Here is a 23913-nt window from a genome sequence, read left to right as displayed (position 1 = left end):
GTGTGCTTCCATTCTTAAAAAAAAAAATCAAATTTACTAACTCCCTCTGACCGTACCTTCTTTCTGAAGGAAGGCAGCCTCCTCTTGCTTGGAGCAGTCCTGAAGGCAGCAGAAGGCCACCTCAGTTGGAGTCTGGCCTGCTTGAATCAGCATTCTTCACAGGCTTCTTCTGAGGGCTGTGACCCCTCTCCTGAGTGCTGCACCATTACAGTCTCTTTCCTCCCCACCCTTACACAGCAAGCTCTGTAAACAAGCCAAAACCTATACCCAGCCCACAAGGAGCTTTTTCTTTAGGCAGAGGATGAAGCTTTCTTTTCTGAGTGCATTTAGAACAGAAATCTTTACTCTTAAGAGCAAAGTGGAATTTCACAAGGCCGTTGCCCAGAGACACTTCATATCTACCTAAGCAATCATTCCAGAAAGGGCTGGTTCCAAACCAACAGTTTCAAGTATCTAGTCTGAACTGGAGATGAATTAAAGTAGGAAGTGCTTGAAGATATTATGCCCTTGCACTTGTGTGTGGGGAATGCAACCCTTCAGCCCTCCTGCTTTCTCCGGGGCTGGCTGCTGAGCTGCCTCCCACAACTACAGCCAGGTGTTAGCAGAGAACCCAAAACGTGCCACCACCCCAAGTGCAGCCGGTGCCTGCGGCACTTCTGGCTCTGCTCCTCAGGCAGCCTTTGCTGCCCCTGCCCCTGGCTGACACAAGCAGGTCATGAGCTAAAACAGCTGCAAGCAGCAGCTACTAAAGGGGTCATAACTGCCTAAAAATTAAATCAGAGCTGTACCCTTTTTTTGCTGAAATGCTTCACATAACTGCAGTCTACTGGGACCAGTAGTAACTGTTTTTCAGAATATACCTGCCCCTTCAAGCATAGTCCCAGTTCTGCCTCTTAGGGCTGCAACAGTTACTGCCATCTCCATACCACAGGAGATACAGCAACTGCTTTCAGAACTGCAGGGTCAAGCCAGGATAGCCTATCCTGCCTCCATCTGCTGCACTTCAGAGCCTTGCACAGATGTGTTTAAATTCCTGTCCAGACAGCTTTTGCTGTATGCTACAATTTCAACTGCAAACCCTCACCCCTCACGTGTCAAGTGCTCATGCATAGTGCCTGAAAGGATTTAAAATATGAGCATTATGGGAAATGAAAGTTTCAGTCACTTTTAACCTTCATGTAGCAGATTTAAACCACTGATTATGCTGGAAAGCAACACTCAAAGCAACTTCCACCTTTGCACTTCCAAACTGTAACACTACATTAAAGGTCAGGCCCTGCCCATTCAAAGCATCCCACCATCTCCCACAGAGGAGGCAGATGGAGTAGCTCAGAGCAAGACAGGGAATGCCCAGGTAATAGAAAATGTTGCAACAAAGTCAAGGCAATACATCAGACACTTGAATACATGCCCTCCAAACTACCAAGCTCACCACCTCCAACACCTGCACCCAAACCTTTCTGGCTGCAACCAACAGCTTCAGTGGTGTAACAGGACTGTACGACCTTTGTTATTTGTTTACAGAAAAAACGTTGAGCTGCCACATTTCAATTGTCTCTACTGGCAGAGGAGGATTAAAACTAAACCAGCAAGAAAACAGTGAGTGCTATTACAATTACTGCCATAGTACTGGACACACAGCCTTCCCTCTGGGCAGCTTTAGGACCAGGCATGCAGCAAGCTGACCCTCAGCTGTTCATTCGAGTGGTTAAACTGAATTTGCACCTGTGATACAAAATGAACTCAGGAACCAGAAGACTCCCAGTTAAGTGCATTTGTTGATTTGCACACAAAGGGATACTGTCAGGAGGCATCTGGTGTTCAAAGCTCTTAGTCTGGGGAGGGCTAAACAACTTCAGGCCTTCCCTCAGCACCTGGCACATCATTTCAAACAGGCAAGGGCTCATTTAGAACACAATCACAGGCCAGCCAGACTGCAGGGTGGACTGGCAGGTCAGAACGTTCAACAGAAACACACTAGAAATGCTTGGGATTGTACAAAGGAATGTAAAAGGCATCATGAAGTTACCAGGAATTGAACTAAAGTGAGTCCTCATGCTTCTCTTTAGTTGCTTTGTCATCACAAAGAAGAAAAGCAGAGACATCAGTGAAAATCACAGACACTGGGCCAAGGATGCCACTAAACCTTTTGCAACCAGTTTGGAAATCTCCTGCAGCAGTTGTGCAAACCTCTGAACGGCTTGTCAGCTGCTTGCATTCTGGGTGCAGTCATCCATCCCCTACAGCTGCCTACAAATACTGGAACACACTAGAGATTAGAAGTTGTGCAGAAAGCGAGCATTTAAGCAGCCCTGTGACCAAGCCCATGAGTATGAAGCTCACTCCACCATTCCATGGACTGCATTCCAGTTCTCAGCATGTACAACAGTACGTGCATGTCACATTGCAGTCATACCCACAAGATGGTAAGTGTTTTTGGAAAACAGTTTATTTGGGAATTACACAATATTTTAAATTTTCCAAAATACATCTTACTAGATCCCTACAAAAGAAATCTAAATAAGTACAACAATATGAAATTAAATTTGTTGCAACAGTCATTAAATATTTTCTTCCACTAGTATATACATACAAAATGCCACAATGAGCTCATTTACCCTTGGAATGTGTGCTGCGTTCCAGCAGTTATGCTCCATCTCCATATCCTCCAGTTCCACAACATGAAGACTCAATATTAACACTTTGTACATCCTTTATTATAGGCAAAAATAAAGAGTTTGTTGGGTTTGGTTTTTTTAATAGAAATTAACCCTCTGCAATTTCACAGCTGTGGTAGTTTGTCTACTGGGGTATCAAATTTGAAGTCTGCTGGGAAGAGATCTGGAGCTCGAGGATAGATCAGCCTGTATGACTGTCTAATTGTAACATCAGCCACACCAGCAATATCACCAATTTCTACAATAAAAAGCAGAGAAGTGATTAGTTTTTACTTTTGCCATTTATATTGAAGAAACCAGCAAGCATAATTTATCAAGAAGTCCTAGACACTTGCTTCATTTGTAACTCTCCCAAAAGCCTGGTAGAAATGGTTTTAACTGTGGTGATTAATACTTTGCATACATAAGTCTACCTTCTCACATACCAGAGTTCAACTTACCCATCAATCTTGGAATAGCATCAGTTTCAAATTGTAGAGGGCCAAGAGCGTTAGAAACATCTACTGCAAACTCTACATATGATCAGCAATATTTAATAAATTGTCATCAACATCAAGATCTTCACTTTTGTGCTTTGATTAAATATAAGCAAAACAAGCAAAAAGCAGTCACAGACAAAAAGCGATACCTTCAGCTAAACATGAACTACATTTACCTTAAAATGCACCGAGAAATAAGGCAAAGGCACAGAGCACTGTAACGAGCTGAGGGAACACTTGAGATGCACAGAAACCTAAATTTATCCAAGATTTAACCACATTAGGAATTTAAGCCTTGGACTACATGAAAGCCTTCCTCATTGTCTGAGGACACTGGAGGAGTACAGAGTCCTGGTGTATTTTAACCATCACTCCTAAGAGGTACAATCCAACAGCTCACTCCGAGCACGGATGACGGCACTGCACTGCCTGAGCTCTGCTTCACTCACATGCCCAGGAAGCTGCCAACATGATGAAAGCTCCAGGGACATCAGCAGTTATGAATGCAGAACGAAACACCACAACTGGACAGATAAAGGCTATTCTTTACCTAAAAGTAACTCTCCACTAAGAAATTGCTACATTTTAAACATTTCTGATCTGAACTGGACAAGACAGTTCAATGGAGCTTCCCCAGCCAGCTGCCAGTACTTGGATCCATTCCTCACATCAAGTTCTAACCACTGCAGCCTTAGCTCCCTTCCTTCCCTAGGGCATTATCCTCATGTAGGTCTTATTCCCTTGAGCCCTGAGGGCTGATCTATGCTGGTCTGAAGCTCAAGAACAGCCCTGAATTCCTTACTGGCTCCCCAAGGGCTCCCATACCAGCGGGGAGTCATGCCCAAGGCAATCTACAGCAAATCCTGCTGTCCCACTGCTTTCAGTCTACCACAGGCTCACAAGAAGTCAAGGAACATGTACTAATGTAGGTGATTCCCTGGCTCCCAGAATGATTGAAGACTCAGTGTAACCCTAAGCCATAGTGCTACCTACAACTGCCTGCAAGTTGGTGTTTGGAGTATTTTAGAGCAGCAGGGTGTACACAAGCAAATATTTGCATGGGTGAACTTAAATTATGCTCCTTTGAATGCAGTGGTCCATAGCATTCAAGAATGCAACACTCCTAGTGCCAGATGACAATGAACTCAGTTACACTGAGCACAGCCAGTTACTCCATTTCGGGGACTGGGAGATCCTGGTTTGGTCCTTGCTGTATGCAGTCAGGTGGCAGCTTATCACTACTTGCACACACCTCATCCAGGTTTTACAGCAACACTCAATATTAGTTCAAGCAGGAAAACATGGTCAACTAAAAGAAAAAAAGGCTGGTTTACCTTTTTGTGTCCTTTTCTCTGAAGAAGCTTGTGATGCCATGTAAATAGCTGCAGCTGCTACAGAGATAGGGCTTCTCCCAGGAACCAAATCTAATTCCACAGCTTTACGGGCAATGTGCGTTGCTGCCATTTGTACTTGTTTGGGAAGCCCCAGATTGGAACAGAATCGTGACATGAAGTCTCCAGTTGTAATCAAATCAACACTGGTTTCAAGAGCTTTCAAAATAAGTTTAAAACACCGACCTATCTCCTTCTTTGAAATCCTGGACACTGCACATATTTCTAAAGAAAGAATAAAAATTAAACTTTAGACTTGACAGCATTTGTTCCCCCAAAAATAATCAAATTTGATTCCCACTAAGAAGGCCACTGTCACTAAATAAGCTTTGAACATTTGTCAACTTCAGTCAACCACATTTATCGTAAGGAGCGAATTAATACAGCTCACTTAGTATGGGAAATTTGGTACTCAGTGCTAGAGAGCTGCATCCTGTCAGGGAAAAGTTGCCTAAATTTACTGCAGAACTGCTGGTTCAAATTCAGTTACAACAGTTCCCACCATTCTCCCATCAAAGTTATGCCTTTTAAGTTTCCCCAACACTCAAGAGTAACTTTCAAATGCTACATTCTTTTTAGCCAAAGAATTTTAGCATTTTAGTCAAAGAATTTGGTCATTTTAGCCATGACCAAAAATCCCATGCCCAAGAGCCTACTCCACAAATGTAACAAATTTCCAGTGAGTCTTCTACCCTCTTCCTCAAAGGTGAGCTGTAGCTGAGAACAACCAATTTGACAAAGTCCAGGAATGAGAGAAAACCAACCTCCTACAGTGACAGTAACTAGACCTTTACTTCATAGCAAAACTGAATCTGTGTCACTGAAAACTTACCTTTAAATGTTCTTGGAACGCCCTCTTGCCTACAGGCTATGTAGAGACAAGCAGAAGCAATGGCATCATTACTCCTTCCCTTCAGGCTCTTTTGCTCATACACTTGCTTGAATAAATTATTTGTTCGATCCTTCAACGCAAGAAGATGAAATTTAATTAACTCTAGGCCATTTAATTAGCAGCAATATCAAAAATTCATGTGCTCATTATATTATGCTAACTAAGTCAATGCCAGAACAATTTAAGGAAGGGAGACATGAACTTACAACTATATTTCTAGGGAGGTTGATTCTGTCTGCCATGTTCGTAATTTCTTTAAAAGCATTCATCATCGCACGATCAGAGCTGCTCATAGTTCTGCGATTTTGGTACTTTGAATTCCCAAATTCATCAAAACTTGCTGCACCTGTGCCCTGAAAAGAAAGATTTGTATTGTCAATAACACAAGGAACTTCCTCCTCACTTTGAGAGCAAACATTTCCAGCTTTGTCCATTTTTATTTCAAGGCATCAGTTCAAGCAGTTGTTCAAACAAACATCACTGAAAGTAAATCACTCACTCGAGCATCGTTCACACCTCAAGTTCTACGCTTTGCACCAGTCTCAAATTGTGAATTGCTTTCCAAAGACCACAGATTACACAGGGGGTTTTCCTTCCTAATGTAACAATAGTTTAATGTGTGCATCTCAATACTCCTGTCACTAATGCTGAGGTCCAAGATTAGATTTGATGCAACCTACGTGTCCTTAGGACTGCATCTGCACTGTGGCACACTGATGAGTGGGAAAAACAATTTTATGGCCGGCTGGAAACCAGTTGTTACAATGATAACAACTATCACAGTGAAGGCATGGGCAAAGAGAACATCCAAACCAATGAGCTATTCAGACCCAACTTGATACTGTGCCTGCTAGCAGCTGAAAACCTTAGTCACAAAATGGAAATATCCATAGATTTTGACTTTACCAGAAAATGATGGACCTCCTAAAAGAAAAGCTTGAGGTCTTAGAAGAAGTAAGAGCCACAAACTCAACCTGGCCACTTCAAAACAAGCTTCTGACATGCATTTAATTTGTATCTTACAAGTTACAGTACAAATTGCACACTTCTATTAAATATGCAAATTTGCCCAACTACAAGGGCCTAAAATATCTAATGTTTTCAATTAGCCAGCAGTCCAAAACATGTCTTTAACAAATAATGCCATATCAGATTATTGATAGCTGATGACAACCCCACAGCCTGTAAGTTCAGAAGACCAATGTCTGTAATTTATATTGATTACTTATGTGGTTGCTGTCACAGTGCACAGGGGACCATGAGTTCTCTCGAGTGGAAAATGCTTCTTCACAACAATTCTGCCATCAGTAGAAACCTCGATTTTCTGAATTTGTATGCATTTATTCCTTCATGGCACCTTCAAACAATTTATCTGGGCAGGGGCATCCAACTCACTCCAGACAGACTTGGTCATTTAAGCAACCCGCTGCAGACACCAACTACTACACTGTCTGTTCTGCCAAAAACAGTAAGCACAAAGCAGGTCTTGCTCTGTGATTGACTGATAACCTGGCTAGGCACTTGCACACAGTTCTCATGTTGAAGACTGAGCAATGTATCAGGATGTCCAGGTTGTACAAAGCAGGGTGAGAACACAGTGAACAAAGGACAGAACATGCCCTGGAATCACCTTTTTCTACTGAGCTGCCCAGTTGCTTCTGTCCTAACCCATTTCTTGGGAATTGCCCTTCTATTTTGACACAGCTTCTAATTCTATAATCTCTCTGTGTGCTTCTGCATTCAATACATGTTCTTTGGCTGAGAGTAGTAACACTCACTGTTGACCATTACACTGGCCCACTTCCCCATGCCCAAGGTCTCCATCCCACCCCATTTCCGATGGGCTCAGCAGAGACCTCCACTGCTGAGACACGTACCTGTGGTGCACACACACTTTGATACTGCTGTGGCAACTGAGGACTGGCACAGAACCCTCCCTCACGAGTTTCCCTAGCTCCTTGAACAGGCCCTCTATGACAGATGCTAGATTCCAAGAGTGTTCTTGTTTTTCTACTCCTTCAAACATCCTCTCATATGAAACAAGCATCCAGAAGTGATTCTGGCACCAACACAGCAGAAGGATGCTCAGACAATCTTACTTTCTTGACTAGATGAACACTTCCAACTAGCCAAAAGTTTCCAGTAAGATATAAACAAAAAGCAAGAATCAAGCAAATCAGACTTCAGGCCACAAAGAGCAACACTAGACCTTCCTTTCAAAAATAATGCCAGAACTTCCTTGACTCAAAATACACAGAAGTCTCAAGTCAAAAGGCTCCTTCCTGGCCATCACTCACATCCCTCTTCCCTACACTGTGTTACAACATCATGTGCATCAAATGGCTCCTAGACCAGCACTATGCACAAATGCTTACAGGAACTGCATGTGCTCAAACTCTTGTAGATGCCAGAAGAGTGACCACAAACAACAGGAAGTCCCCAGTCCTTGTCTATCAGGCTTCATGCTTCATTTTACCAGGAAATACTGTTCTCTCCTGTGGCCAGCAAGTATTCCCCTTCACCACAGAGATTTTCCCTAGTCCACTGGTTAAGAACAAAAAAAAAAAAAACCCACACCATCAACATCTTTTAGGTTTTAGGTGCTGAACATTGGAACTAGGTAAGGATTTAAGCCTGTTGATATGACTGCTCTCCAAGAGCCATACCCAATATACAGTTCCCAACTATAAAAGGGGTGGAAAACACTCTTCCATCTCAATTGCTTACACAAACCACAGCTATTCTCCCTGCATTTGCTATTTAAATACACCATCTACTTTCCTTCTGGAGCTTTCAATGGAGGGACAATGCTTTGTTGACTTCAGCCCCTGACAACCGTGTTAGGAGTGCCTTTCCCTCCATGGAAAAAAAAAAACAGAAGCCACACAGTTTTAGCTGAAATAAAACAGACTTTAAGAATTGTGTTTTACTGTTGTGGCCTTTGAGACATTTACTTCTATCTTTCCCACCTCACCAAGAAAAGTATCTTTTAAAGTTAGGAGTTCTACCTGCTTGGCTTTCGAACAGAAGAGAAACCTTGTGGATACAATCCTGGAAACAGCATTCAAGATTGCTAAAGTGAGAAAGCACAGTCAAATAAACACTGTTAATCTCTGAAGGGGTGGTCAGGCTTACAGTGATGGCAGCCAACAGCTTTATACCCCAGTATATACCACATTTAGCAGAAAGTAGAAGTATCACCAGCATCATCCACATCACTGACTTGAGGTTAACCACAGCATCAAGGCATGCTCCCAGATCCAGTAGTCTTCTTGCCCAGCTCATTACACAGTGTGATGGATCCTTTCTTCTTTTTCAGTCGTCAGCCCCTGATATCATGCCATTGCTTCTCAATATAGCACTACCAGATTCAGGCCATGCAGTTTGACAACAGCCAGCTTCCTTTCACAGATATCTGACCAAAGGATAGGAATTCTATGCCAAGAGATTGCGTTAGTTCTTTGTTCAAACAATCTAAATTCTCTTGGAGTTGCAGTCATTACAAAAAGGAATCAATTAACTACCAAGGGTGACAAAAAGACATTTTCCACAAGATAGGAAACAAAACTTTCAGTTTTCTTTTAGATTCATAGGAAAGAGTTCTTTATATCAAGGCAGATCTAGAAGCTGCTTGTGCAGCTTTAATTTTACAAAAGAATTTTAGAAATAACTACAGCATTCTGGCAATCAAGTCACAATTAATGTGAGACTTCACCACACCTCCAATTGATCTGCATTGTAATCAGATCAACTGCAGCACACAGTATCTAATTTCAGAGAGTTACAGTTCTGTGCCAGTATCCTGAAGACCTGCCTGTGGAATTCAAACCACTTCCACCACAGCTAACTAGGCTATTCACCCTCCTCTTCACAGACAAATTAATCTTTCTTCCAACACAGGCTGCTGCTGCCTCAGACAGATGGGTTCCTTAAGTACTAAAACCAGTTAGGAATTAATCCCTTTGCATGGGCAAAGCAGCCTCTCCTTTGCTGTGAGCAGATACAGACCACATATCCCCAGAAGAAAGGAGCCCTAGAGCAGCACCTCCTGGTTTCCAAGAGGAAAGAGTGACAAACCATTCTGTGAAGCAGAACTGGCCCCCTTCCTTTACTGTTTAAAGGCAATAGCCAGTCACCAGAACTTTACTGTTGTAATTGGTTTAGACTCCACTTACACCTACATTCCCATGAGTTTAACAATCATCTCTAATACAACATGCCAAGAGAATTACCTATGTCCTTCTCTTTTGGATTTTCCACAACAATGTTTTAGGGTGTTTTTTTTTTTTTTGGTGGGAGTGTTATTGGGAGGGCAGGGCAGGTCTGCTGTTAAGGTTCTATTATCTGCGGTCCTACATGGTAGAAAGGAATATTTCTGTTCCCTGTCCCATGCAAAAAGCTAAAGCAATCTCTGGCACACAGATTTGGGGTCCACTATGGGCCATTCTAAGAACTGTTGTTAACTGGGAAAATAACAATCTTACCTTCTTCATTCTTTGGAATTCATGGAGGTTGTTCTGTACTCTATCAGATACTACTTACCCTCCTCATGACTACACCAATTTCACCCTTGTTCAACCACTGTGCATATCTAGGTCAATTCTCATCCCAGCCTACTGCTGGCAGGGACTTCAGAAGACTGCTTGAGAAATGTACTACTTCCTTGGTTTAGTTATTTTTGCTGCAAAATTCATGCCCTTTCTGCACTGATAGGAGATTTCTTCAGCATCTTCTGATATAAGCCATTCTCTTCCTTCCAAATGACTGAAAAAAAAAGCAGCCCCTCATACAGAGTTCACATCTGATATCCCAGAGCCTCAGCTGTGGCAAGACAAACACAGGAATTCTTGTACAGAAAACATCCTGGTTTGTCAAAGAGACTCCCAATTTCACACAGACAATAATGCATCTCTTCTGCAATTCCTCCCCATGCAAATAAAGTATCCAGAGTTGGACTAATTGCCCCTTCTACATTCCCCAACACGATCCTGGCAGTTCCAGTATTTGGACATTTTTACTCAGTTCTCATAGGTTAAATCATGCCACACTAACATTCCCACATCTCGTCTTCACTGAATGGCACTCTTTGCTTCAGCGAGGTTGGTCATGCCCTATCATGGGATGTTCTGGCTAACAGCAAAACTGTTTCATTAATTGAATGTCCATCTCTGAAAATTTTTAGTTTTCATGGACAAACTTTTCACAGAGGTTTCTTTATGTCTTCTCTCACTGAGGTTGCCATCCCTCTTATTCTAAATTAGAATCTGAACCTCCAGAGAGAAGAGTGTTAACAACACAAGTCCCAATTCACCTGGATAGAGAATCCAAAGGAACTCAGGTCATTCTACCTACTGAATCAAATTGAGTTCTCAGAAACAAACCCTGTATTTACACAGTCCCAAAATGAGAAACAACATGAACCTGGAGCAAACAGTCCATTTCTCCATCTATCTATAAACGTCTATTTCTGATCTTTACCACAGCTGACCAAATCAGCAACAGAAGTCCATGCCCTCTCAACTACAATCTTTCTGATCCTACACAAGTGACTTTTAAAGTCCCAGTGACTTCTATGGCACTGCTTCACGGAGCCACTTAGCAATGCCAATATTTTTAATGGAGCAATACAGATTTATTGTCTGAATGGATTCCAAAAGCCACCTAAAATCTTGAGGGAACAATGCTTGGAGTTGTCTAAAACACAAGCATCTACTTGGACAATTCCTTGAACACAAGGTTTCTTTTTCAATAACGGTCAAAGATTGGCTGTCCATCAGTATTTGCTAGTCAACCTCATCTCTTTGAAAAATTCTTGGCTGAAAAGTATGTTGCACACTTCCCTATACACAGGCATACATATTCAGGCATGTCTACTTCTTCATCCTAGCAATAGCACTGGAACAAAATCTTCCAAGAAGCAGAAGCAAATAAAAAGCAGCAATACATTTTTAAGTTATTTATGAGCAACTGCACCACCTTTCATGAAACATTCAAGAAATCCACAAAAATTAATTTGGTTCTTGCAGCAAAAACTGTAACAGAAAGTACAACAAAGCAAACTTACCTGGGTCACTACTTCATTAAAAGGGAGTGCATTTATGTGACTAATCTTGCTTGCCCTCTCATGGGAGACAGCAGGATATGATTGTACCACCTAATTTTAACCCAAATATAGATGGAATACTTTCCCCTGGGACACTCACACCATGAAAGAATTCTACATTTAGTGCTTTAACATTAATTGGAAGAATATATACAACAAGCATGTAGATCTCCAGGTCTCCAATATGAACCCAATACAGATTTTACTATAAAAAAAAATTCAGCTCAAGTTGGCAGCACTAGCTATTGAGATCTCAGAATTAAGCATCTTATTTCAGAATCATCTCAAATACACTTGCTAAGTCAAAGTGCTTCTTTAAAAATTGCAATATCAGCTTTCCTATTTACAGCATCATACCAAAGGGTGGTAAGTATCCACACAGCACTGCAGACTTTTTTTTGCTTTTGCAAAGGTTGGTCCTTTCCTGCTACCCCCAGGAAAAAGTCACATTTTACACACTGTTGAAATGTATGAGTTCATTTCAGGTAAAATCTTTGTAAATAAATACACTGAATATTTTCCCTATGGTCATACAATCACGTACTTGACATAAAACCACTCAAACTTAGTAAAATTTAGTATTTTAAGTGTTACCTTGCCAATCATTGTACTCAAGTCGCCATCACTCAACAGAGGATTCTGGGTATCCCCAACTCGAGATGGATCTTTTGTTGCTTTGTCATTGCTGAAAGTTCTCCACTCTGACCCTACATCTATGACCCGGTCACCTGAGATCACAGAAAGCAATAGTCTGCATTAATATAATGTTTCATGAAATATTTCAAAACATTAGGTTAGACCTCAGAGTTCTCCGTTGTAAGAAGGAAGTCTGTTGGCATTCCCAAACAGAACAGTAACTTGCAGGACAATATACCAAAATGTTTAGGATTACAAGTTAAGGCAATGGAAAAAAAATGCTACAAGAGCTGCACAGAAGACATAAATAACTAGAGAAATGCATCCAGAACACAAAAAGGTACAGTTATCCAAAAAGAGATTTTCAGTATCCAAAAGGAATCAAGACCTTGATTTCAAGCTGAAGTCAGGATGTTCTCAGCACTTGGACAAATGAGTCAGTTGTTATAACTTAACAAGTTCTCTGACATTTGCCATGTGTTCAAGGTGCACATGTGAATTATCTATCACACACAATCCCATTAAGTTGTAGTAAATCACTTCTTTTGCAAGAGTTCCAGGTCCTTTGTACTCTCAACTTTGCACCTTCTAACCCACCATGACATTTTGCAGCTCAGCTCTTGTTAAGTTCTGACCCTGCCCAATTCCCCTTCATTTACGATGCTTGACAGTATGAACATACAATCTATATACAAAACTATTAATCTACTCTGTTACACCTGGAAGAGTTTCAGTACAGATTTAGAGCAAGCAGAAAAAGCACTAAACCCACATTCTCTGAATGAAACAACCTTGCTTGCAGTCCTCTGTTCATCTCACATTCACCTAAACCTTTCCTACAGCAACTTCGTAGTTTGAGAAATAACTAACCCACACTCTGAGCAGGCAAAAGCCCCACAGTAATCACAATAATAGAAACTTAGGGGGGGAAAAAAAACCCCAAACACAAAAGTAAACATACAAACCCCAGCCCCCACCCCACTGTTGGCAGTGCAGTTCATTCTATTCACAGATCTCATAAAAGCTGCATCTCAAACGTGTTGCCTCTAGAGCAATACTAGAGAATTTTTAAGAATACATGTACAGAAAAACATAAAAAGAAGACTAAGAAAAGTGTTATGCAGTAAAGGAGATTACAGCTCTGTGTAGCATATCAGAAGAAACTTCAGAGTAATTGTCACCCTTTTTTGCTAAACCTGAGGAAAAATTCACCACCTTTATCAGTGTTTAAGTGTGTCATGAAAGAAACGTCTGCACAAAAATAAGCAGCACTGACTGCAACAGAAATTTCCGGTATGGAAGTCTTAGTATGAAACCACAGAGGCTGATTTAACCCAGTGAAAACTAACAGACAGATAAAAGCACTCTGCAAACCACAGTAATACAAGATACAAAGCTGGAGAAAATACAGGAGGTATGGATAGTGGTGCATCCCAGGGGGATATAGGAGGGATCTATTCTGACAGAGTAACTCTATTTTTAACATAACATTATGCAAGGAGAATACTTGAAATTGAAAGCTGTGAATGAACCAAAAGAAACTGCCACAACCAAAAAGAATAACTTTAGGTTAGAGGCATTCTCATCAGTGTCTGTCAGACATGCTCACAGCTATGGCTCCACCTTTATTTGCTGCTCTAATGAAAACCAAGAAGGGAAGGAGAAAAAAACATCAAAAGCTACAGGGTTAAGAAAACAGCAGAGTAAAAGGCAGTACAGATCCATTCTTTCTGCTACAGAGGTCTCCCCCCTGCCCTTGCAAGCTTGGATCTGCAGACAGTGTGCTCTTCTGGCTCCTGGACTCTCTGTAAATATTTGATTCAGTAATGGTCCTTCTATGGCCTAGCAGCAACTCTACTTTTAGACAAGCCCCCAATACTGTTTACAGCATCTAAAAAAAGCAAAATGTACTTAAAATTCTGGCATGGTATAAATAGAACACTGAGTACAGGGCAGTGATGTAATATTTTTTCCACACAAGTGGGAATGACCTAAATGACTCACCCAGGGATCTGCCTCTTGTGAGTTATGAACCATTCCTGCTCTAACAAAAAAGTGTTATATCACTGTCTGCTTTGGCAAACATATTACAAACAGAGGATTGAGACTGCTATTTCAGAGTGAGAAAAGATTAGGTAGAACAAATCACTGAATATAAAGCATTTGTGTTATTAAGACACAGTATGCAAATATCTTTACTTTGCCAAGAAATCTGCTACTGCAGAAAAGAAGTTTTCTTGTATACTGTCAGTGTCACCGAAAATATACAGAGGTCCTGGGCAGCACATTCCACCTAAAAGCCTCCTATAAAAGTGTGACACAAGCTAGAAAAGTATCAACAAAAATTGAATAGGTCCAAAGGTTTCCATAGATGGAAAATGTATTTGGCTACAAGTATAATTAATTGAATTATCCCACTGAACAACAAACAAAAACAAAACACTGAATGTGGCATTTATTTTTAACTCTTCAAAACATAAAAAACCCACTTTGTTACTATGCTATTAGTACGGATGCAATTAAGCCCCACCCTAAGTGTTCAAAGCAAAACCTTAAAATACTAAATTCAGTCTTACAAAAAGCAGTGTAAGAAATCAACCTTGAAAACTGATCCTGAGTTAAGATTTCAAGTCCTAAACAGAATTTGCTGGGTCATACACTACTGACTGGCTTTCCTGAAGCAGTTGAACATGGGCCCAATAGTCAAACGTGAGAGTAAGAAAGCTCCCAGTAAGTACATTATAAAATTGTCTCTGCTTTCTCACATTATATTGGTTTTGGCAACTCTATCAAGCTACAGTGAGGATGGGAGTGGCTGCATATTCCCTTTGCTACTTCCTTTTGATGCAGTTCTTTTGAACAAAAATAAGCTTTACTAGATACAGTTACATTACACACGCCTTTATTTAATTTTCCTCAAATGGGTGAGTTCATCTTCTCAGCTTCCTCTTCTGATGGACATAGAAAAACAACAGCTTACAGGACCAAATCTTTGTGAAATGCATCTCCAGGCTGATATCCTAAAGCATCTTTCTGAACAGATAAATTTTTCTCCATCGCTCCATTTCTTTTTGTAAACCATTCTTCCAGTATTCAGTTCCTCTTTAAAATACAGTCCAACAGACTCCAGTGCAAACACACACTGCAAAACTTCCCTGACTCAAGTTGCCCACCCTCTGAAAAGCTCATTTAGTAAAATGCAGAACTGCTGCTCAGAACAGACAACCTCAGACCAAGGTTACTTTTTCTCACAACTGACAAACACAAAAAGCATTCACTGCAGAAATGTAAGAGAAAACTCAGGTCAGACTCAAAAATTAAAACATAATTTTGAACCGTTCTTAAAAATTAGTTTAAAACATCTATACATCAAAATTTATGTATGTTTACTCCTCCCCTAAAAACAGAAGGTGATTTCTCAAGGGAAAATATTTTCATTCAACAAGGTCTGAATTTTCAGTTACATATTTATAGAGAAACAATACCAGCTATTTTAATGTTGCACTCCACTTGCAATAACTCATAAAACACACTTATTTTTTTATTTTTCTGCATTTTTGTATTATCTGTTACACAAAGACGATATAGCTGCAAATCAAAGACATTTAACCAAAACAAGACATGTGATGATATTCAAGCCCCAAGTAACGTAATCTCCCATATCCAGTCGTGCAACAGTTCTGAGAAGGCATGTTAAGTTTTTTTCAGAGGAGCTCTAATGTTAGCTCCACATTCCATCAAGTTCTACACATTACTAATATTTTAATCTTAGCATAAATACGGTATTAAAAGTTTATTTGCACTCTGAAGTCCCAAAATACCTATTGTTAGTAGAGAATGTTTCATTCTTACAGTTAGTTAAGGAATCTGCTGCCATCTAGTGAGCACATGTATTATACTTTTAATTAAAAGCATGTTACAATGCCAAATTTAAATATATATATAGGATTATACTTTATTTCAGTCAACTCCTTATTAACCAGAGTGCTAAGTGCTAAGACAAACTACAATGAAAAGGTACATTTTACAGATTTAGAACTTCTGCTTAAGACCAGATGTATTAAATGTTACCAAAGAATAAACTCATGGGACAAAAAAAAAAAAAAAAAAAAAAAAAAATTTTACAGTCATAGTTTTTCCTACAAAATTTCCAGCCTTTTGTAAGATAGTAGTATTCTTTGCAAAACTTATCTCGTTTTCAATAAATGACTGTCAACACTATGAATGCATCACCACCACCAGCAACACCAGTCTACTCAAGATAACTAACGCAGGCTTTCAGATGCTAAACAAAACATAAAACCCCTAAGCAAACAACAGACAATTTCAACTGGTTGCCGGACATCAACAGCATCATACAAGTACCAAAAGGCAACTCTGAATAGAAACAGACAGTACAGCACCACAGGCAAGTGACTGCTACAAGAACAAAGGTTTAGCAGCTCCTACATATCACAATTATGACAAATCTAAAAGGATTCCCAGGCTTCCTAAGCCATCAGCTCCTACAATGGTTTTGGAGGAAGCAAATGAGAGTAGAAATGTTAAACAATCTGGTGGACATGTCTGGTCAGCTGAAGTTACACCTCTCTGGGACTTGAGGTAATTAAAAGATTAACAGCCCAAGTGCTTGTGAAGGATGCTCCAAACTACAGAATCTCAATAAACAATGTTGTGCCTGACCTACACTACATCACAAAAATTAGAGGCTATGGATGCTTTTTCCATCAGAGGAGTTCAGATTGTTTCTAGCCCTTATTTGCCCTAAGTCACTTTGTCAATCCAATAAGAAGCAAGTTATTCCCTAAATAACATGATTCAAAATATCAGTGTTATTCCACTAGGTAAATCTAGTACTTTACCTAATAGAAGTATTAGCAGCTCTCAAACACCTCTGGCCTCCAGCCAAGAACCCACTAACTAGAAAGTTTCCTAAACCCTCCAAGAAATTTCATGCTGTGAGAGGTGCTTATTACAAAGCCTGACAAAAGATGCCAACTTTTGTCATCTAAAGTCTGTTTCCACCATTACAAGCATTATTGCTGAACAGCTAGAACCACCACCCTTGTCTTTAAAGCTGAAAAGAGTTAGAATTTAAACAGACTATTTGAAATGCTGGTTGAGAAACACCAGCAGATTATTTTCTTCATATTATAAATTCCCTGTATAAAATGAAGCATCCATGAATGCTCATGCAAGAGTCAACTATTCAGAATGTTTTTAAGCATCAGTATTCTTTATAACTAGCTTTCCTCTGAATGCAAAGAGTCTTTTTGCAAGGACCAACTGCTGTCAGACACTTTTTAGTGCTCTGGACACCAAGCACAAAAGCAGCAACCAGATAAAAGCTGTTAATACACATCAGTATCTAAAGACTTTTGCCTATTTTTTCAAGCAATACTTTGAATTAAGAATTCATATTTTAAAGATCGGTAACACTTGCAGAAAGAAGTAAATGTGAACATGCACCCAAATATTAGAAGATTCTTCCCTATGGACATAACTGCCCTCTACTGGATCCAAGTCAGAAGTCACCTTTCCCACTTACAGGATACAACCAGCAGCTGAAAAAAAATGGTTTCTTTGGGTTTCAGAAAACAAGTATCTATATAGAAGCAAGCAATCTTATCCCTTATGACAGACATCTTGAGTAAAGAACTGGCCAGTTGAGAGGCAATTGTGAAACCCCTTCCTACTCGTTTATTATATTGCAGACAAAAAAAAAAACATACCTGTGGTATAGTTAAGTCTTACCTAATCTTCACAGATCACACCTGAATTTACAATGCACCATTCAGTCCTCAAACTTTTCTGAAGTACTAGCCAAACAAATACTCAGACACAATTTTACAGCAGCCTTACTGCTGACCACAAGCTATTGAATATTTTTCCCCAAAATCCTTCAACTGAACACTCAGGTATACATACAACATGGAATAAATATCTGAATATTGGTCATAATCCAATTCCAAGCTTTAACAAGTCAATACGTGTCCAAGGATCCTCATCAGCAGAAGACAGATTTCTGCTTTTTTCCTGACTCCCTACAAGAGCACTGTTCCTCTCTAAGCCACTCCTGCCTACTGAAGCAGACAGAGCTAACCAATTACAGAAAATCACTTACTCCAGGCTGAAAACAAACTCCTCACTGCTCCAACTCCTGCACACTAAAACAACATTTAATGAAGCTATACAGAAGTTTAAGGAAAGTCTTAGATCAGAAAGGCATTCCTAATTAGCTGAGGTGCTACACAGCAGTACAGGCCACTGGACTTGTTCTTATCTTCCTCTGAAATTCAGGTCACCACCTTGCTACATCAAGAAAATTCAGTGCTTTGTCTTCCACTTTGATTCTGCTTTCTTCAGCCCCTTCTGGCACATCAGCTGACTTCTAGCCTTTTTTACTGTCTAAAAGGTAGTAAGTAAAATATTTACCTGTTGATTAAGAAGATTTACTAGACTTCTGTTCTTGAACAACATGCTTTTCCCCCACCAAGTCTGTCTGAAGAATGAGATACAGTGAACACTTTAAATAAACAAAGAACTAACTACTTCTCCAAGCCCTAGGAACTCTCTTTGTGAGCTCTCACACCAGCCCATGAACACTTATTATACCACATAGCCTAGAATGACTGGAGAAAAGTATGTAGAATGAAACAATACTTGTGACAGCAGAGACACTTCAGCATAGAGTTGTAAAGTTTCAGACGCGTGTCAATCCAGATCAATATCAAATCAATATCAAAATTCCATGGATAATTGTAATTTAGCTCTCCACATGCCTTTCATGCAAAAAAAGCAATTAGCAGAAGGAAAAGTTAACAAGTTGGAAATAATTACCATGAAAAGACAGAACACAAGCTAATCCACAAAAGGTAACAGTGAAAAGGCAGATGAAAGTTTTTAGTAGACTGAAGCAGTATTTTGAAACAATAATAAACCAGACATCAGCTTCAGTCTGACATTACAAGATTTAATTATTTTAATACTGCATAGCAAAACAGCACAGTTTATTTAGAATATGTGGAAAATGTTGTGCAAAGAAAAAGCAATACACTAGATTTAACTTGAGACTAAGAACCTGTAAGTAGAATAAAACTCTGATTAAAACTTTCAAAAAATCCCTTTAGAAAGTAGTACTTGCAATAGACAGCTCTGCCTAAAACATGAATTCAACTGCTAGAGATCAGCTCCTCTTTCCCCTAGGCTCCCGCTCCCCCAAACTTTTCCAGTGCTTTACCCTTTCAGATGCAGACCTGATAAATGCAAGATCAGTCATAATACTATTACTACTGATTTGATCTCATATTCCCAGAAAATTGATTACAGAACTTGAAAATTATCTATGCACCAGCCATTTTATCCTATGAGACAGTTCTACATTTAAATAAACTCACACTTTTTTCATAAATGCAAAGCTTCAGTACTTTGCCACAGCAAGCACGAAAAACATCAAATGCAAATACACTTAGTTTAGGCAAAGTCTCTTAGCTCTGTCTGCAGCTTAACTGCACACACACCAGAAAAGAAATATCAGTGTTACAACAGTAAAATAAAGACAAATTCAGCATTTACCATTCTGTTCCACGTACACCAGCAGTGCTCTGCAGACACTACAAGCACCATTTTTTTAAATAAACCCGTACCACTTCTTTGGTTACACAGTATATTGAGTTTTGGGGTGGGGGTTAAATGTTCTAACTGATTCCCTTCAGCAATAAAGATCTCACTAACTTTCAGTGCACCCCAAAACATATTTTCAGTGGGTTCTGTTCATATGTGATCATGACCTATGTAAGTCTTGAAACACGAAACTTTTCCATGTAAGAACAGGAAACGAAATCACTACTCTCAAGGGGAACTTGCATCATAGTATCTGCTACAAATAATAGAAGTTGCATTTGGAACATATGAAAACTAAATTTTGTCTTCGCTCCTTTAAAACATGCCTACTTCACATGCATCTCCAGAAAACATGCATCAAGAACTGAATCTGGTTTACACCTCCTCTAAATTTCTTACCAGACCAGATGAGAAAAAAGTCTGGAGTGCTCACACTTCTCTTTGGCCATACATTTAACTGGTTTTCCAAACTACCTGCTAGATACCCTAGCTAATGAATTGGACATATGCAGGTAAACTAAACAGATGAAGGAAGGCAAGACAAAATGAGAACAATCAGCATAACACTGTTAAAGCCTTTTGGTGACAAATCCAGTCACCTGGCTAAATTAGCATTACCTTTGCTGCAAATTCTTTAAACTTTTAGCTTTTTACAAAAATTTTTAATTTGACGAGCCAAAATAAAACCACCACAGTGCAAGAGAGAGGGACATAAACCATTTGAAATACTCAGCACCACTGAATGCATCACCCAAATGTGCACTCTTCGAGAAGAGTTTTCTTTTCACAACGGCAGGCCCAAAATAAATTAACAGAAATCAACGGAGTTTAAAGAATTAATAACACAAGCATGGAAAGTTTCCCACACAAAAGGAATAAAGACATTCAGGTGCACATAAGATGATCATCCTAGAAAAGATACATAAAAACGTATGTGCAGCAGGTTCTACAACAACTCTCTCTCATTCAAACAAAGACAGTATCTAAAAGGTCTTTTATTTTAAATATTCCATTATACTTAGAAATATAGTTTAGTCTGTGGAAGTTGCTGCTTCACAAACAAAGTAAGAGAGCTCAGCAAAATTTCCAGTGGAAAAACAGGATATTCACTTGGGATAGTCTTAAAAGCTTTAGGAGAAGTAATTAACAAACACAGGTGCTGGCAATGATGTAAAGATAAATCCTTCAGGGCAGAAGATAACCTCTAGCTAATGGGAAACTGAGGTTAGTTGGGGTTTGGCTTTGTGTTTTGGTTGTTGGTTTGGTTTTTTTTCTTGTAAGCAAGTTATTTCACAAAGAGCTCTTACAACACTTCTTATACTTTCCTAACTGAAACAGTCATGATTAAAGACAGAATACTGGAGTAGACAGCACAATACTTTAATTCATATCATGACATACTTTAAATTTTCAGTCTTTAAAGAGAGTTTGATTCTTCTCATAGTGTAAGAAGTTACCAGAAGACAGACTATTCAGAACAGGAAGTTTTTAGCCAACAGACAATCACCAAAAAAAAAAAAATCCACCATGCACAATTGGACATCAAGGGAGAATCTTTAAATACTCAAACTATCATACACCACTTTTGTGGGAAAGCAAAGCCACACACACCATTTAAGTTACATGGTAACTCAAAAACATGAATAGCTACTTACCTACTACTAGCCCACACTCAGAACAAATCATATCACCAGCTCTGTAATCTTCCACTAAAATGGAATCCGGATGATTTGGGCAAGTCACCCGCGGAAGTACATCCAAACTAAGAAAAAAATGAGAAGTATTAATTGTTTTTAAACAAGCAGGCTGCATATCCAAAAGCATAAGAGTTCCTTACTGACAAGAACACTGAAATAATACAGAATTTACAGCAACTTGACTATTAACCTGAATATCTAAGCTGCACCTTTTACTTAAATGCTATAACACTGCATTGGACAATCAAGACTTCAGATCTTAAATTCCACATCTTTTTGCAATGTATCTTGCACCAAAACCACCTCAATATAAAACATTAAAAATCTAAATAACAGACTTAATAAAATATATACTATAGCCTAAGCTGTACATTCCATCTTAATTTTAATTTTTTAGATATTTCTGATGAGTCAAAAATACAAAGAGACACTCCAAACATTTTAATCCACTGACTGTTCAGAAAAATATCTGACTTAAAAACAAAATCAATATCACCATTAATATTAAAGCCTCCAGAAAGCAAATGTACACACAAGATTCTCAGATGTAAATTATGCTCAAAATTCTGCACTGGAACTCTTTAAACTACTTTCCTTCTCACTATACCCAGCCAGTATGACAAAACTGTTAACAAAGCATTCACAATCATCTGACACTTGGCATTACACAAAAGGCTAGTGACACACTAAGCAAACTAGGAAAAAAAAAAAACAAACAGAAGCCTCAGAGAATACCATCGGTGTTTTGTTTCAGACTTTACCTTCACATAACATTGTAAAAATTAGTCTTCCTATGCCAATTTTAACTCGTATATCTAGAGAGATATACGTACTCCTTGCAACATAAGGGCTCGATATACCAAGATGAAGTAAAATGCATGGCACGTGTGTAAAGGCCCATCTCAGCAAAGGAAGCACTTCCTAGATCCTAGGACAGGTTTAGCAAGAGTTACAGAGTCATGCCACAGTCTGCTTCATGAGCCTTCCTTCATTCCTGACTGGAAAGAAAAGCTCGACAGGTCTCCAGGGAAAAGAATTCCGAGCCCGAAACCCGTCTGGTCACTGGCTGGTGCCGGTACGGATTTAGGGTGGGAACCTGCAAGCAGTTTCCAGGCCCGATAGGGCGGAGCTGGGCCAGGGCGCTGCTGGCGGGGTCCCGCCGGGGCTGCCCGGCCGGGGCACGGCGGGAGGCCCTCGGGGCCCGGCCCGGCCGGAGCCGCGCTGGGGTGCGGCACTGCGGGGCCGGCCCTACAGGGAACCGGCCGGGTCGCCGTTCGCACCGAGCTGCGATAACGAGGGGCCCCGCACTCCAGTCACGAATCGCCACGAAATCCTGCAAAGCGCTGGCGTCCCCTCGGAGCGCTGCCCGGCAACAGCCACACGAAGATGCAAAGGCGGCGAGCTCGGCCCCTCGGAGGCCGCTCCGCCGGGGGCCGCCCGGCCCGGCCCGCACGGACAGACGCGGCCGCCTCGCCGCCCTTCCCGGCCTCCCCCCCAGGAGCCGGGGCGAACCCGGCACACGGGACACCGGAGAGGGCCCGGCTGCGCCGCACCGAGCCGGAGGCACCGGGGCCGGGCGAGGGCGGCCATGGCCGCCGGTCCGTCCCAGGGCGGCAGCGGGGGCGGCGCGGCCATTTTCTCTCTGTGCCGCGGTCGGGAGCGATGGCGGAGCTGCTCCCACTCCTCCCTCGGCCCCCGCCCCCGTACCGGCTGGTGGACGCCATCTCCCCGGTGCCGCAGCGGTGCCCGAGACGGTTCGGGGGAACGTCCCGGTTATTAAATACCGGCAGCGGCGGGCGGGGCCGCCGGGCGCTCCTACGGGTCCCGCGAAGGGGCGGGCGGGAGGACGGGGGGCCCCGCCCCTCGCCGGGGCCCGCCCAGCGGGTGTTGTGCGGCTGCGGGCCCGGCCGGGGCCAGCGGGGAGCCTGACCGCGGGCTGCGCCCCCTGCAACCGGGGGCGGCTTCGGGACAAAATCTCGTTGTAATAAACCAGAGGATGCGGCGTGCCCTGGGGCCGTCATTTAAAGGGTCTGCCCTGCGCTGGAACCTTGCCCTGGGACCAGGCCCACGAGGAGCAGCCCCGGGCTGCCCGCAGACCCCTTGCACAAAGCCCGCCGTGCTGCCCCCCGGGGCGTGACCCCGGGGTCAGCTGTTCCTGTGCAAACTCCAGCAGTTTAGTGAAATGCCGCAGAAAACAAGTGTAAGCAAAACTGCCCCAAGTTTGCATAGGGCGCACAATACGTTCTTGGCCCTGAAACTAACCAGAGACAATTCCCAGAAAGGGGAAGAAAAGAGAAGTTTAGTTCCCCCTTACTTGCATCTCCTGCTACAGCTGTTCTGCTTTGCCACTGCGCAGATGCCCTCACGAGAAGAACCTGGCCCTTCTTGCTGGTGTCGGGCAGCCCGGCTGTGAC

General features: G+C 41.3%; 1 protein-coding gene across 1 annotated transcript; it reads right to left on the bottom strand.

Annotated features, from left to right (window-relative positions):
* Positions 1 to 2695: 2695 nt before the first annotated feature.
* On the bottom strand, positions 2696 to 23339 carry GTF2B (general transcription factor IIB). Its single transcript, XM_027651480.1, has 7 exons — positions 23207 to 23339; positions 21458 to 21564; positions 12138 to 12271; positions 5647 to 5793; positions 5381 to 5510; positions 4492 to 4773; positions 2696 to 2916 (listed from the first exon to the last, which is right to left on the bottom strand). The coding sequence occupies exons 1-7, from the start codon at positions 23221 to 23223 to the stop codon at positions 2783 to 2785; spliced, it is 951 nt and encodes a 316-aa protein (XP_027507281.1). The 5' UTR covers positions 23224 to 23339; the 3' UTR covers positions 2696 to 2782.
* Between the last annotated feature and the right edge of the window lie 574 nt (positions 23340 to 23913).

This window comes from Corapipo altera, unplaced genomic scaffold (genome assembly GCF_003945725.1).
Source record: "Corapipo altera isolate COAL_440 unplaced genomic scaffold, ASM394572v1 57, whole genome shotgun sequence".
Lineage (NCBI taxonomy): Eukaryota > Metazoa > Chordata > Aves > Passeriformes > Pipridae > Corapipo > Corapipo altera.
The sequence above is the reverse complement of the archived record's forward strand: the minus strand, read 5'-3'. Positions and strand labels throughout refer to the sequence as shown.

Bases quoted from the DNA above. Each gene is read 5' to 3' on its own strand.
- GTF2B (XM_027651480.1), bottom strand. The intron at 5,794-12,137 runs GTAACACTTAAA...CTTTCTTTTCAG, and splicing joins TGAGTACAATGATTGGCAAG to GGCACAGGTGCAGCAAGTTT. The intron at 2,917-4,491 runs GTAAACCAGCCT...TTTTTATTGTAG, and splicing joins AGAGAAAAGGACACAAAAAG to AAATTGGTGATATTGCTGGT.